Below are 16,215 nucleotides of genomic sequence, written 5' to 3'. Positions count from 1 at the left end.
CCAAGTCAGACGCAGTTCAATTTACCAAACACCGGAAGTTTAGGACTACAGACAAGACGAATTCTAATTAAACTAATCATACTTTGTTAATCCCCTTGGGGAAATTCCTCTTTTTTCCCCCCACATATTGACCAGTTCTATTGAATTGATGTGCACAATGGAAGAATTAGCTGCCATCATTACAAATGACCTTTTGCGAAAGCCCCGCCCCCGCTTAGTTACTGTTGCTAGCCCGACAAGCTTCTTGAAGCCAACGGCGGGGAGAAGTATACTGGTGTGTGTCAGTGACTCTCTTTGGAGTAATTACAGTGTAATATCCTCAAGATCGAGGCAAAAGGAGTTGAAACATGCAGTGAAATATATATTAAAATAAGGAACGATGGAAACACTGCTACCGTCGAGGCATGCGCACAGCTGGTGGCCCTCTGCACACGGCATGACGTCACCTGTTTGTGTCTGACATCAGCTTCGGGAACTCATATGATTGGCTGTAGAACCCTGAGGTGTGACGGTCTAGAACAGGTTGCCAGTTTTGGAGACTTTAAGCGAGTTTAGATAGTTCAGGCGTGCTGGCCCAGCATCGCACCGAGGGAACGGCCACACACAACTATGAACACTGTCAAAGTCTGAATGCAGCGCAGACCAAAGTTTCCTAACTGGAACAAACACAATGGGCATAACACACACACTGTCGTATCCCCGCAGCAGATCCTAATTGTTATGTGCAAACTGGGAAATTCCTGCTGCTGTGTTGACTCATTTCAGCGCTTGATCGGCTCTTGGAGAATTGTCACCAATCGTCCCACGTGCATTGCGATGCATTCAGCCCACAACATCGCTGAGTTGTAGTCTAGAAGTCTAGGGTGAGTTATCTTCTGGTTCAGTGCTCAAAATGCCAGTGTAAACACAAAGCAACCATTCTGGAACACAAAATGTCACCGTTTTTAATTCTTCTCAAACCAGGGAACCAAACCACAAAGTGAGAACATTTCCTAAAATAAAATGTATGTTGTAAAGATTCTAAACACCACTGGCAAATCTACACAATAGCAAATTTTTTTTAAGTAAAACTGGCACTTATGGTAGCTGCCAATACAAATGTAACAAGGAACAAGATGCCTCTTCAGGTTGGGAAACCAAAAAAAGGCTTAAAGAGGCCACGTTTCTAACCATAATTGATACTGTAGGCTGGTTTATTGTTCCTCAAGATTTGAATGTGTTAATTTGACTTTTTATCACAATACTTTGAGTAAAAAAAAATTAAACATGTCGGCCCAGTCCCCGCTCTTTGTCGCCTGAGAACAGATTTCTAAAAACCAACTGGCTGTTGATTTCACAGGTAAAGGCAGAGTGTTGGTCATTTCCAGCACATTTATATCAATTGAAACTACACCCAAAAAATACATGACTGGAGTTTGCTTAAATTTGGAAAACAAATCAAAAGAAAGAATTGTGATTCTTTTCATCTGTTTATTGGTTTTTCTGCTCGACCTACACTTGCAAAAACCAACAGTGAGTGCGACAAAAGCTTTAAATTGTAACTTCCATCTGTCCTTGCATCACATTCACTGTAGACAAATCTGTCAACCTGATAACATTTAACAATGTGCCGCTGATAAAGGACCATTTCAAAAGTGTGCCTGATGAATAATTGACAGGGGCAGGGCGTACGTCCATGGAGTTTTTAAACCACCACTCAATCTCTCTGCACAGCTGCCCCAGTTATCTGCGAGAAGGGACGGGGGGTCGGGGCTCAGGAGATTGAGGCTGTATCCCAAGGCTAAACTGTGATAAGAAGAAAATATTGATAGTGACTGTGTGCACACCAAAGTCCCAAGACAGCCTGCTTATCTATGACAACTGAAATGATTTCTAAAATTTCCTCCAGGATTAAATCAAGTGTTTAGGTGTCAAAATTTCAATATTCCTCATTTGAAAGACAGAAATTTTCACATTTTTTGAAAGAATATTACAAACATTTGTTGCGAAACAATTCCATTTTTCTTTCTAAATGGTTTCAAAGAATTTATTTTACAGCTTTACAGTACCATAATTCACACTCCTCCATCTCGGAGGACTTTATTAACTCTAATTTTATTACAAGTGAAACACTAAAATGACATTAAAGCAAGACTTCATGCTATCAGGTGTTTGGATCATGTAAGCACTCTGGTTGTTGTGCACGGTACGTTGCTTTCAGTCAATGTTTATTAAAAGTGGACTTAGTGCCCAGGAGACAGAAGAAAACACCTGGAATTAAATTAAAGTTAGAAAGAGGTCTCAAAGAGTTCTTTCAGTCCTATGAGTTAAAGTAGTTTACATTTAATGTGACGTACTTAATCCGTTTGTGGACAGATTTCCATGATTGCCTTGAACAAAATAATGGAAACATATTTCATATAACTACATCCAAAAAAAAAATTAAAAAGTTAGCATTACATTTGATTGAAACCTTTTTCTTGGGTAAACTAGTAATTCTGTCTTTGCAACAAAAAAAAAAAAAAAAAAAAAATCAAGTTGTTATTAATTTTGTCCTCAGTGGTCCACATACTTGCCAGTATAGAAAATGGCAATTATATCAGTTTGAAAAGTAAACCTTGGAAATATGTCTGATTTGAAATTGTCAACGCATTAGTACAGAAAGAACACAGAGTCTGCTTTTACACCACTAAACCAAACTTCAGGTGGATTTAAGCCACCGAGACGTGAACATATGCGCCAGCTAGATAGAAGAAGTTGACGACGACCAGGACACACAGTAGTTTGACTTTGTGTCACACATTCTGGTTGGTGACAAGAACACAATAAAAACCAAACTTTCACTATAAACAGAAAACAAATTACGCTTGTATACAGTTACTCCCTAAAGGACTCACCAAAGCGAATCATTACACCTTCCACCACAGACTCAACTACTTTTTATGCCAAATGCACCATCAGCAGGAATATAAAAGGAAAGTGTCTAAACATAAAACAAAAGAAACAGAATGGAACAACTAAGCTGCTCTACAGCTGATCCTGGACTGATAATCATACAATAATAAGGAGCTGGCCTGAGTAATACAGTTAGTTGCCACATGGGAACTTATATACATTTTATACTTTACCGCATAAGGCCAGTTCAATTCCATGTCGGGACGTGTCTGTGTTAAAGTTCAATGTTCTGTTGTGAGAATTTTGAAATGATTTTGACCCAATAAAGTTCAGTCTGGAGCTCCTGGCTGCACTGTGTTGTAGTTGTTGGGATTCTCATCTTATAAAAAGAAAATCCTCAGTCCAAATATAAGTTTAGGGGTTTTTGAGGAGTTTGCATGTTGTCTCTGTCAAACCATGGGTTTTGTGAGACTCTAAACTGGGTGTGTGATAGCATGTCTGTCCTGCTATAGTAGACTGGCGACCTGTCCAGACTGTTCTTGCCTTCACCCAAATGTCAGCTGGGCATGGTTCCAGTACGAAGCAATCGAATGCTGGATAAAGCAGCAAAGAAAACTGAAGCATCACTTGTTTTTAATATGATAATAATATTTAGTTCTCCAATAATTGATGATTCAGTCAAATCAAATAATGCATGAAAACAGGTACAATGTGGAATCTGTTTTTAATCTTTTTTTGGTGCTCATTTTCAACAGTCCACTACAGGTTCAGCAATCAAACAATCATGTCAGCCATCTTTCTTTCTTTTCTTTTCTTTTTTTTTAATCTGTAAACATGAACAAAACACTTATTTTTGTTCGTGTATAGGAAAAAAATCTGCACATATTTTGATTTAAATCTAATACTTTGATGTAACAGGACAGTCCAGTATGTAGTTTTGGGAGTTTGAGTTTTGAAGCAACTTCTTCTTACATCTTTCAGGTTTATAGATAAAAAGCAAAAGAAAAAAAAAAGGTTAGTAGATCTTTAAATAAGGGAAAAGGTCCAGCTGTATACAGCAGATGGGACAACAGACTCATCACCACCTTCCCTGTCAGAAACAAATGAGACGTCACGTCACTGTCATTGAATAATTTCTTCCTGGTCGGCCAAGCCCTCAGCCAGCTGTTTGAGCTTTGTGCTTCAGTCACTTGCACAAAGCAGTGGCAGAGGTGAAAGATTTTGCCTAAAGGCTTTGTTTGTTTCCTCTCAAAACCACAGAGCATCTGTGATCACGTCTGTTTTCTCCAGCCTTCACCAGAGTGTCTGATGTGCTACTGTTTTCTCATCCATCTAGCTCTACAGCCAGGTAACATTTGGCACAATCGCCACAGACACAGATTAAAACATATCATACTCTGGCATGCTTGCTGAACTAAATATACCTCCTCGGCTGCCCGGGATAACACTGAAACAGCCTCGGCAGCTGTGATGACACATCAGTTCTGTAACTCCACCTCTATTTGTTCTCCCCGTTTTCTTTCTGTGCAACTCCCTTCAGACCGCTCAGCCAACTGGAGTGTGATGTCTGGCCAGAGCAGATCATATTACTGGCCTGCGAACGTGCAGCAACAGATGGTAGATCACAGGAGGAGGAGGAGGAGGCGGACAGAGGAAGAGGGAGGAGAATGAGCAGCAAACCATGAGGCTCAATTATGCTCCCAAACTACATGCACCAGTCTGCGGTCAGCCAGCTTAAAACCAGCCTTCACATGTGATGTTCAGCTGGCAAAGTTCAGTGGCTTTTAAACAAAATCCAAGATGTTTTTGTTTGTCTTTTATGACACCAAATTTTTAGATTGCTCTCATTTTACTCTTGCTGTTTGGAATGTGGCTTTTTTTCTCCTCATCTACTCTTGGTTTTTCATGTTTTCTGAGGTTCAAAGTAAAAGTATCTCATGAACTGTGCCTTGCGAACATAAATGCTGAGAGATGCTCAAACTGAATGGCAGTTTGTGAAGCATCTACTTCGCTCTCAGTCCTTGTTCTCAGAGTTTCAGGAGCTTCAGTCTCTGGTGATGTTTTTCCTAATATCTTGTGAATCTGCTGCGTTTGCATCTTTGGTTGAGGGCTGACACTATAGAGCGACTCATGATATGATAACCTGTTACAAAATTTACTTTACAAGACTAGAAAGATTGGAGTTCCTTGGTTAGCAGCAAAGAAAGCAGCGCAATGTAACAAAACATATGTGACATTGTCATCACTGATGATTGTCACAATTAAGTTTTTCAGATTTAATTTGAATCTACACGTTTTAATCTTTAACCAACAGTCTTACATTCATACTCACATTGAATGTAATTACAACATCACACCAAATGCTTGATATCTTCATTTACCTTCATCGACACCTGCTGTTGTCAAGTCAACCTGGTATTAAATACACTAAATGCTCCAGTTCACTCCACAGTGTAACAAGTCGTCAGTGACCAGTCAGTCAAACCACCAAACTGACATAATGATAAGGAGCTTGAGTTTTCAATCATGTTTTTAAGAGACTGCGTACAAATGAGAAACACCAACATCTGACAGAACCACAAAGACTAAAAACTGGCCACAAAAATGTTAAGGGACCACAAAACAAAGCCTGAAATGAGAATCCATAAGATGAGTAAAAGAAGCATGACACCCAAAACTATCAGAAATGTATCCCAAAACAGCTACAAATGCATGCTGGAAATGCAAATCAACGGAAATGTATAATTGGAAATATTCATTTTAAACATCTGGGAGACAAAAATCACCACAAAAGGACAGAGAAGCCGTGTACTACCCCCATATTTAACACCCCCAGCATGCCATGGACAGAGTGTTTCACCTCTTGCATGTGCCTCTTGGCCCGGTCCAGCGCGTCCTCGTAGCCTTTCTGCCGCAGCTCGCTCAGGCTCTCGTAGTACTCCTCCGAGCCGTCGCTCTCGGTGAACAGCACCTGGGAGAGGATCTTCCAGCCGCAGGTGTCCAGGGCATGGCCCAGGTACACCTGCAGCTGGTAGCACAGGGCGTCCGTCTCCCGCTGGGACATCCCGGCGGTGGCGCCGAACAGCACCGACCACACGCCGGACTGCTCCTCCGGGAACGACGGCAGGCACGGCTCCAGGTCCGAGTTGACGGCGCTCAGCTGGAGGTGGGCGGCCCGCAGGTCCTGGAAAGAAAACAGCCCGGCCCAGCTGAAGTCCTCTCGGCCGCTGGGGTCACCATCCGCGGGGTCAGCGTCCTCCGGGGACGGGAGGAGGTCCACCGGGTCCAGGATCTCCATATCTACCACTTTGGGGGTCACGACATCCCAGGACCCCATTGTGTGGCTAACGAACGTCTGTGAGCACGCCGGTTTTAACACCTGCTTATCCCCAGCAGGAGCGTTTGTGGAGGATTTACCTTTCGGGACAGAGTGCGGTCTGGCTCTACCCGCCTGGGACACTTCGTCTTTCTTGGCCGTGACGGGACTTTTTGGGTGTTTTTCACCCACCGACGCACCGGGGGCGGCGGCGTCGACGTCCAGGAGAGTGCTCCGTCTCTGCACCGTCCTGTTGTGGCAGGTTATGGCGAACTTTCCCTCGATGTCATTCCAGGCCACGATAAAAACGAATTTATGTCTCTCTTTTTCGTCGAAGACTTTGGGCCGGACGGAGACCCATCCGGACTCCAAGTTATCCTCCATGGTGAATGACATCTCATCCAGCCCGTAAACAAGCACACGTAGATTAAAGCTGGAGGAGAAGACGGCTCGCGTCGAGGGCTAAAACGCTAACGCTAACTCACGACAGCCACAAAATATTCCCCCAAAAAAGTGAATATTTAACGCAACGCCTGCGAAAAATAACGAAACGCGGAAATTAGCTTTCGAAACAAAGGCTTTGTTAGCCCCGCTGCCAGCTGCGTGCGAGCGGCCAAGGACGCAGCGAACTGTGGCGGATGGACCGCGGACATGGAGAAGTTCAGGCGGACGGAGTCGCGCGGACACCGCGCTGTGGCCGAGGCGGCTTCGTCTCGTGGCCGATAACGTCGGTTGCCATGACACCTGGCCGCTCACCTGCCCCGATGCTCGCGCCGTGTGGCTCCTTCTTTGTCCGCGTTCAGACAATGCGGCTCGGCTCGCGGCGGTGTCACGTGTGAGCCTCTGTTTACAAGCACAAGCTGCGTGCGCGTGTGTCAAATCCGGGGAGGGATTTAGCGGCCGCCCCCTCCTCCTCGCGAGGCATTCAGGAACCGAAGTAAAATTGAAATTGCCAGTTTCACAGTTAGTGTACGTTTCCTCAGTTTGAACCACATGGGAAAAGTGAGCCTTTTATCTTTAAAATGTTATAATTTTCCCCGAACTCCTGTGTCTTTAGGATGTGTGTCTTAATAGCCCCAAAGCAACTCTATCAAACTAACACGGATGATAAAAATGTATGATTAACATATTTCCCCAAATCCCCCAAATGTATTGGTAACTTGGAATGTATGGCCCTTTATCTTTGCTGTATGATATGTGTGTTTGTAATTGATATTCCTATGTTTAATTATGTATCGCTTAACAGGTTGTTGACAAGTTTTACTATTTGGTATGAAGTGTATTTGGCTCATTTCCCTTTGTTTCCATACTGTTCATCCTGTCCAGAAGCAGCTTGTAGAAACAAATAAGTCACAAGAACATACAAAATGGTCAGAATGTAAACCTTAAAAAAGTCATGTATATCTACAAAAAGACTTCAAATATCAGCAAATGCACTGAAAGTGATTATGAATACCAAGTCTCTGAAAACAACCACAAAATAATTCAAACAGTGACAGTCAAAAGGAAAAACATTCATGCAGCTGCAAATGAAACAAGTTGTTCTTTTTTTTCACAGTTTATGCTTCATGCGGTGATGGTCAAAGCAGCAATACATGCTTCGAAAGTCAATGTAGCATGATATTTTCCCATGTCACGTAAACGCACCATAGCAACCACTTTCATTTCAAAGTATTTAATCAAGACAATCTCAAAGAAAGGAAACAAATCCTGATTTATTACTTCTTCGGTCTTCCAGTCAGTTTATTGTCAATTTAAATCATAGGTTCAACTTCCACTTTTTGTCCTTGGTCCGTTACCACGCAATCTGCGTGTCCCTTTCCCAGACGTGCACGAGGAGCATAAACATCCGCACGTGGGCACATCCGTGACGCAAACGCGCATAGAACGTGCTCACAGCCGGATGCTTTATGGCAAGTCGACAAGGACAAAAAGTGCCTGACCATAAACAAAACACTTGATGGAGATTACACAATTTCATCATCATCATCATCAACATCATCATCATCATCATCATCATCATCATCATCATCATCATCATCATCGTCAAAATACAATAAAGATTTGGTAGAGAAAACTAGCAAAGGGGGCAGTTTAAAAATCATCGAATCTACACAATATATCAAATCAGCATTGGAATATTATTTATACGGGAGATAATTATAAAATCTAGCCTTAAAAAAGGGTTAAATAATATTTCAATCCATATTAAGACTTTTTAATGTACTATAATATTATAATATTATAATATTATAATATTCATGCATGTTTGATTCTTTTAAAATTCATAAAAATGTAGTGTCTGTATGTCATTAGTCATATAGCACTTGTATGTAACACTGAAAAATTCTAACGACGCAGCAACAAATGTGTTTCATCATGTTTATCCGATGGTAAGAAAAGATATTCGTGTCATTTATGTAAAAACAAAATTCATTTCCCCATCTGGAAAAATCTGACTCTAACATTAGTGAGGGCAGGAAGTGTGTTGTGCATTTAATTTGAACTAAGGTACAAACATAAATGTGTTGCCGACTTTTTGATGAAGACATCCAGTAGTGACTCTGCTGAAGTCGATTGAAAATAGTCACAAATCTGGTTCAGTGGATGAAGGTCGAGTCTTACATCCTATAAAATCTGTGCCAGTGGAGTAAAGACCACATCCTGCTTTTTCCACTTCACTGAGTGGGCACAATAGCCCAGCTGAATAAAAACAGGAAATCCAAGCTCCCAGTGGACTTCCAGGGTAAAAAGCACTCATACAGCAGGGAATTGCCGATTGTTTAATTGTGTGGAAATATGTCAGTGGAGGAGCAGTTTTGCCAGACTGACATAACAATTCCCATTTAGTGTGTCATTGAAGGGGCTTTTCTTCCTAATCAAAATCGAAATCTCACTTTTAGTTCTATTTATGACATATTCTACCTTAGTTACAATGCTGATCAAAGGATCAAAACAAAAGGATCAAGTTTGACATTCCTCTAAAAATGGTTTCAAAGATTTCCATGCAACAATGAAACCATAAGTCTTCAAGAGTATTTAAGAAAGAGGACTATAACAACTTTGAAAGGCCATTCTTTCTATATTCCTCAGTTTCAAGTCTCATCACATGCAGTGGTCTGCAAAGACACTGATACCCCATGAACTTTTCCACATTTTGATTGTATTTTAGTGGAATTTTAAGTGATTGAACACATGTTTCATCTTTGCAAATTCAGCCTTATGACGAAACAGCGGTTTCAGGTATTTTGGAAGCGGTGAAAGGTGTAGGAATGGGCAGAAGGCCCCTTGTCTGTATTCACGAATAAATTTTTACATGACGATCATAACACGAGCCACTCGCTGAGCTTCAAAAATGTTTTCTTGTATTGACTGTGTTTCTCCACTAGATGGCAGCAGCGTGTCATGTTGTATTCTATCAGTTTTTCTCCCATTCTCCAATGGAACAAAGTGTACATTTCTCATGCCAACAAACTTGAGTATCTGATTGAAGTGTTAAGATGTCGCTGTGCCTCCAATGACGGATCAGGTCTTTCAGAAATTGTTCATCAAGCAAAATCTGAGGCGTTTCTTTTCATCAGTCCTTCAATCACTTCATTTAAATCAGGCTTGCATTTGGTGAAAGGCAGGGCACATCCTCAACACACACACACACACACACACACACACACACACACACACACACACACACACACACACACACACACACACACACACACTTCAAAATAACTAATCCATGCATGCGTCATTTCCTAAACTTTATCCCATAAGATCTACTCTGGGGGTGGTGTTCAATAAGTTCATCTTCTCCTCACTCCTTTTTGAGAACCTCCTTTATATTTTTTTCACTGTTGTATGGGTGTGCAATTACTTACAAAGTTTACTCGAATAATAAATATTTATTCGAAGTTCCCTTGGGATCAATAAACTGCTTATCTGACTGTTAATGGATGTTAGTTCCATTGTGTTGGTTCGAGGTTTTTCATTTGACCTATGTGCAACTAAATACAACATGATGCTACTTACAAGTATTAAAAACCTGTTTTAATTCAAGTTTCTCATAATGGTGTAGAAAATATTTCAGGGAAAAGAACCCTGGTGTTTCTGATGCTCTCCCTGGTGACAGTGCTCACCATTATAACTCTTAGATCAGTTTTCTGAGTCTGGTATGGCTTTTACACTGGAGTGACTCAAAAAGTACAAAAACACACATTTGGTACACTTAAGGGTTCACTTTATTTCTTTTTGCCACACACATACACACATACAAACACGACATCTGGCACTTTCGGAGCGTTTTAAGGCGTTAGGTGCGTTCACCGCCGCTCTTGTGAGCTTTGGAGTCAAAGGAACAATCCTATTCAAGCAGATTGCAGGTTTATAGTCTAGAAAGGGCTAATTCGAAAGGTAATTTGATTCCAGCTTTCCAGTGGCCCTTGAGACAAGAAGACTTTCAGCATTTTTATTTTTTGGTGTGTAAACATCGAGAGGGAATGTCGCCGCCGGAGCGGAGGGAACTCAGTGGCACTGGTCGGCCTTGTCGAAGAGAACCTTCAGCTGCTCCTGGGAGGTGGCCTCCTTCTGCTGCATCAGGTAGGCGTGGCCTTTGGTCACGCCCCAGCTGTCAGGGGTGGACATGGAGGGGCAGTAGGGGCGGCCGGAGGCGGGCTTCAGCTTCTCCCAGTAGTCGCGGCGAGCCCTGCGGAGAGGAGGGTAACTTAGCTTTTCCTCCCAAAACACACTGAGAGAGAATAAAAAGCAAAAAGGCAAAAACATCTACCTCGCTCTGACCCAGGGCTTGGTGTGCATCTTCAGCTCACTCGCCCAGATGCCGTGCTTCTCAGAACCGGCGGGGAGGAAACCCCGCTCGGCAGACAGCTCCTCGGCCAGGGCGCGGATGTGGTACGGCTCGAAGCCGCAGCAGCCGCCGATGTAACGGATGCCAGCGTTGTAGGCCTCACGGGCGTATTTCTGCATGTCCCATCGGCTCAGGATCCTGGGCTCCAGACCTGCCAGAGGCAGATTACCAGGAGTTCACTTCCCCAGATATGTCTAGAATTGATCAGCGTTTAAAACCGTGTCGGACACTCACTGAAGGGGAACTCCGGCAGGTCGATGAATCCCTGGCGGTTGCAGTCGGGAGTGTGGTAGGCCAGCGGCTGGCACATGTAGTGAGCCTTCAGCCCGGCGCGCTCCACTCCCTCCTTCATCATCTTCACTGTCTTCACACAGGTCTCCGGGTCGAAGTGGCAGTTGATGCCCACAATATGAGCTCCTGCAAAAAAGCATAATGAATGGGTACATTGAGGAGAGGAATTCAGATTTCAACTCTATGAGCTCAAATAAAATAACTATCTGCACATGCTTGTTTCACTTCACTAAGGCTACGCTCTGAATAAACCAAAGCTGGACTTAAGATGAGGGTGTTCAGCAGTTTCTGGTAAATTCTTCACATCTTGTGATGGAATGCTGTATGTAATATGCTGTAGCTTAAACTGACCACAAGAGGGAGCTACAGAGCAGGAAAAAAAGAGTGGGCTTTATTGGCCATGAATGAATGAGGTTTGACTCTGCATCATGCTGCCAAAATAGAAACCAACATACATCAAATGCATTACTTTCAGTTAAGATCAACCTACAGGTTTGCTCTATTTCCTCATGGACCTACTCTAATGCCATATCATAGCAATTTCATAGGGAACATTCAAAAAAAAAAAAAAAACACTTCCATCATGTTTCATGCAACATTTTCTGGCTTCACATCTGAAGTCAGTGACGGGACGAAGCATTTGTCGCACCGGCTTTGACGAGTCTGACGGCGCAGTCTCCGGGGCTGACCCCGTTCAGGTCTCCCTCGGGTCCGATGCACAGAGTGGCAGCCACAGGTTTCCCGGTCATCTTCAAAATCTGGACCGCCCACTCGGCCTCTTCCACGTGCTCGAAGTACTAGAAAAGGAAGAAGCCATGAAAAACACATGACTGATTTGGCTTAAACTAAATGAAATAATGGTGAAGCTGGTTGCTGCCCTGTTAAAGCTGCGTGTGTCCATCACCGTGTACAATAAGAAGCCCAGTTAATTATTAGCAGGACGCAGCAGTGTGGCATTTAGAGAGGTACCATCCAGTCCTGGCCTCAGAGTTACTGTCTGGGAACTTCTAGTGGTTTGGGGGTCTTCAGCTGTTGAATCTAATGAAGGCTTTATTAAGAATCTTTGTAAAAAGCCTGGTAATTGAGCACTTGTTACACTCAGCTGTGTTCATCTCCAGGATGAAGAAAAGAGACAGATATTTGCCCTCAGCAGTTGGTTTTGATTATTGGAGCCGAATGTTTTGATGCACTAAGCCTCAAATGAATGTTGTTCTATTTTAGTCTGCAGCTGTATATAAAATGACTTGCTTAACCCCCCATAACATTATTTATTGCACTGCAGGTGAACTGACGCACCGAAACCAAAAATAATGATAAACTTTCCTTAATCAACGCAGATTTGGAAAATCCAAAGCACATTGAACATGTTGAATTTTGCAGGAGGCATATTATTATTGTTACAATGATATTAGGAGAGCATTTAGAATTAGGCTGAGCTGAAGGGACAGAGATGGAGGCATTAGATGACCGGTGGTTAAACTGTAATTTGCTGGAACTTTATGAACTGGAAAGTATTAGAAAGAGATGTAAACCTTATGATGAGTACTACCAAAGACAGTGATAATTGTGATTCACTGTAACATGGAAGACTAATAGTAAAAGATGATGTCAAACCAGTTTTGGTAAAACAGCATAAAGGACAAATACAAAATGTGAGGGAAACATACAGTAGCGCTGGTGTTTACTATACACACCTCTGCAATCAAGAAGTCCACATTCTTCTGCATGAAGACGTCAATCTGTCTCTTGAAGATGGTCTTGACATCATTCTCGCTCTTGCAGCTGAGGTAAGAGGGTGTCTGTGACACTCCTCCAGCCACCAGAGCATCGCCTTCGTTGGCCACCTCCCTGGCCAGGTCGCAGGCCGCTTCATTGATCTGCTGCCCCTGGGAAACACAGAGAAAGAGAGGCAGGCATTTAAATGCAAGTGGGCGCAGCCTCCCCATCATCACATGGTCGCTGTTTGCAGACTGTGGTTGGTTTGATGCCAACCATGAGTTGCCAAGCGGGAAAACAACCCCTCCTCGTGACTTGGGAGATGAGGTTTTGGGAACAGCTGCAGCCAGGCTGGCAGATAAAACCACAGAGACGTGTACTCACGGTGAAGTGCTGAGTGTGGCCCCTGTTCTCCAGTTTGTCGTCGCTCGCGTAGAAAGTGAAGGTCTGCATGACATTGGAGCCCGCTCTCAGGAACTCCCTGTGCAGCTGGCGCACTGGATGACGGGATGAGCGGGTCTTTAATTCACGCAGCGCAAAAAACTGGACTTAAACATGAAGCGGAATGAGAGGGAGGTGAACCAGTTACCGGCTTCGGGGTGCTCAGCAGCTGCCTCAGGTGTCCACGGCCCGGCTTTCACGTAGCCTCGCTTCTCAAGGGCGAAGACAAAGCCCCCGTCCCCGATGACCACCTCCCCCGCGTCCAGACGCTCCAGAATGCCCTGCGCGCGCAGGTTCAAGCAGAGAAAAGCACATGTGAGTTCACGCAAGTTCATGTGCAAAGATAAAATTTTGCACAAAGGAAAAAAAAAAAAAAGGTACAGTCAGTGCGCACGTGATAGAGCTTCATTCATGCAAACACGCAACAAGTTGCGCGCATCCATTACGCACGAGATTCAGATCGAACCGCGCGCGTCGGTCAGCTCACCCTCTTGGATCCAGCTGGTGCCATGATTATTGCAGCGGTGACCGGCCCACTCTTCTCAGCTACAGCGTACTTCTTCCGAGTTTGGAAAGGGCTTTGTGCACGCGCCGATGCCGCATTTATAATCAGAAGGGGGGCGCGGTCCTCCAAGAAAAGCCTGCCTCCTCTTTCAGCTCATGTTTCCTCCATCCCCCTTTTCCTCTGAGGTCTGTGCAAGTTTAATGCAAACAAAAAAAAAAAATCCCCATTATTCACCCTCATGAAGAAAATCAAGACCCATCCCTTGCTGAATTTGTATAAATTGCAATTTCTTCCCTATTTTGCATTGAAAGAAAAGTTTTGAAAAAGGATGGTTATCAATCAGCCTCATATTCACTAATTACTTTTCACAAATGCATTAAAAACCACGGGAAACATGCAGCTGGATAAATTGAAAGATTTTTGTGGGATCAAGAACTAATCAGATAAATAAGAGTCAGAAGAGACCATGAGACAGAACAGATGCTGCTCACAATGTAAGAGGAGTGATAAAGCTATCCTGCTTCAGGCTGTTCAGAAGGACCAGTCTGTCCCAAAGACCCCATAAAATGAATCCCACAATGTTTAACTTGTATGTTTAGGCTAATCCTTTATATTTGATCTGTGCTAAATAATTATGTAAAAATTCAAACATGTGCTTGTGTGCACCTTGTAAATGATTTTCTGAGAATTCTTCAAAATAAAAACCTTTTTAGCTGAAAAAGCTGCAATAACAAATGTATCTACCCACAAATGTGACCTAAAACTAGATTTCCGTTAAATACATCTTTTTAGCTTCATCTTGTGACGATGTAATCAGTCAGTTCTGCTGAAATCTCTATTAACATAGTTCAATCACGCCTCATTCTGGGCTTTTATAGACATTTTCACACTTACTACACATCTATTAAACGTTTACAGCTGGGAGTGTCATCTCGTTTCAGTAGATGAGGATATACACATACCCAGTAAAATAATATGAGTGAAATCAGTACAATGTGTTTCTCTCCAGAGTAATGTTGGCACAAGCTTGACAGCTTACAATTTCATCCACTTCCAATGTACATATTTTCACACACTATGGCCGATGGTATTTCACTGGAAACAAGATATCTGACTCTCTATGCTGCACTGCTGCCAGCTGATTTTCAGTCTTGCATAAGCTGGTGAAAAAAAAACGGTTCAGGAAGCTATAAGAAAAAAAAAAAACCCTATATCCTTTGTGATTTTTAGATTATTGCACAGGGTTTGACCAGCAGGCAGACCATGTTTGGCCTGGAGGTTGTATCTTTGGCACAATAAAACATTTTCCAGAGAAGGAATTGCCATTCCTCCATATTTCAGAAGAATCTATAGAAAACTGATTCAACCTCATTTTTCCTACAACAGTTTTTTTAACCATACATTAGAAGAAGGACAGCTTTGCAGGTCATTAGAGCAAAGTAAGAATCATGGGATCTTTTTTAAAAACGTCCCTTCAGTCTGCTTATCCATTTTGTGGGAAGTTATGCAGAAAGGACAGTTTGATATCTGAGCTTCCCCAGTATTCAGGTAAATCACCAAGAAGGACATAACATGCTTGGCCAATGCCTTTGGTATTTCTAAATTTACATCTTTTTAAAATGCCTTGAAAAGTAGTTTGCAAGAACCAGGCCATGGAGATTTTCTATACGAAACAAATCTGCACCTATAGCGGTCCATGGCATGTTAACGTTGTCTCTCAAAAATTTGTTCTCACAGCCGTGTGTGTCACAGTTCTCTAATAGTTTGTCAGCTTCTTGATATTTCAAGATGTAGGTGTCACTCTTATTTTATACTGCTTTATCTAACTGAGGGGGGGGCACGGCAGCCCTGCACAGGTTTACGGTCCATTGACTTAATAAACTTCACTTTAAATTGAAGAGGTATTGAGCGTTTGCATCCTCTTTCAACAGTAGGGTTCTTTACAGAGCTATTTTGCTTCCTATGTTTGGATCACTATCCCGCAGCCATGGAGAAACAGGTGATCTCACCTGGAAGCTAAGCTGGAGTGGAGAAATGATCAGACCTTCCAGCCACACTCTTCATCTCCTGAGCTGCAGTGTTGCTCTGCATTTCTTTGACCCTCGTTATCAAAAGTTGATTTTATTTTGTTTGAAGGAATATGGTTTGCTACAACAGTCTAATCACATCTGTTTGATTCACACAGAAGGCAGACAAACACTGTTTTTGCATGGA

General features: G+C 42.7%; 2 protein-coding genes across 2 annotated transcripts in view; both read right to left on the bottom strand.

Annotated features, from left to right (window-relative positions):
• Nucleotides 1-7,010, bottom strand: part of jmy (junction mediating and regulatory protein, p53 cofactor) — a 28,850-nt gene extending 21,840 nt beyond the window's left edge. The window contains exon 1 of the mRNA XM_030084588.1: nucleotides 5,735-7,010. Within this exon, the coding sequence (XP_029940448.1) occupies nucleotides 5,735-6,586 (852 nt within the window). The 5' untranslated portion in view covers nucleotides 6,587-7,010. The remainder of the gene's footprint in view (nucleotides 1-5,734) is intronic.
• A 3,645-nt stretch (nucleotides 7,011-10,655) lies between these two features.
• On the bottom strand, nucleotides 10,656-14,073 carry bhmt (betaine-homocysteine methyltransferase). Its single transcript, XM_030085366.1, has 8 exons — nucleotides 13,984-14,073; nucleotides 13,645-13,777; nucleotides 13,440-13,552; nucleotides 13,034-13,225; nucleotides 11,989-12,136; nucleotides 11,283-11,465; nucleotides 10,971-11,199; nucleotides 10,656-10,889 (listed from the first exon to the last, which is right to left on the bottom strand). The coding sequence occupies exons 1-8, from the start codon at nucleotides 14,005-14,007 to the stop codon at nucleotides 10,709-10,711; spliced, it is 1,203 nt and encodes a 400-aa protein (XP_029941226.1). The 5' UTR covers nucleotides 14,008-14,073; the 3' UTR covers nucleotides 10,656-10,708.
• Nucleotides 14,074-16,215: the final 2,142 nt, after the last annotated feature.

The sequence above is a fragment of the Salarias fasciatus genome (assembly GCF_902148845.1).
Source record: "Salarias fasciatus chromosome 7 unlocalized genomic scaffold, fSalaFa1.1 super_scaffold_4, whole genome shotgun sequence".
NCBI lineage: Eukaryota > Metazoa > Chordata > Actinopteri > Blenniiformes > Blenniidae > Salarias > Salarias fasciatus.
This window is presented reverse-complemented; position numbering and strand designations above follow the sequence as displayed.

Bases quoted from the DNA above. Each gene is read 5' to 3' on its own strand.
- bhmt (XM_030085366.1), bottom strand. From the start codon at position 14,007: ATGGCACCAGCTGGATCCAAGAGG. The intron at 13,226-13,439 runs GTGAGTACACGT...TGTGTTTCCCAG, and splicing joins GCCACACTCAGCACTTCACC to GGGCAGCAGATCAATGAAGC. The intron at 11,466-11,988 runs GTGCGACAAATG...GCTTTTTTGCAG, and splicing joins CGTCAGACTCGTCAAAGCCG to GAGCTCATATTGTGGGCATC.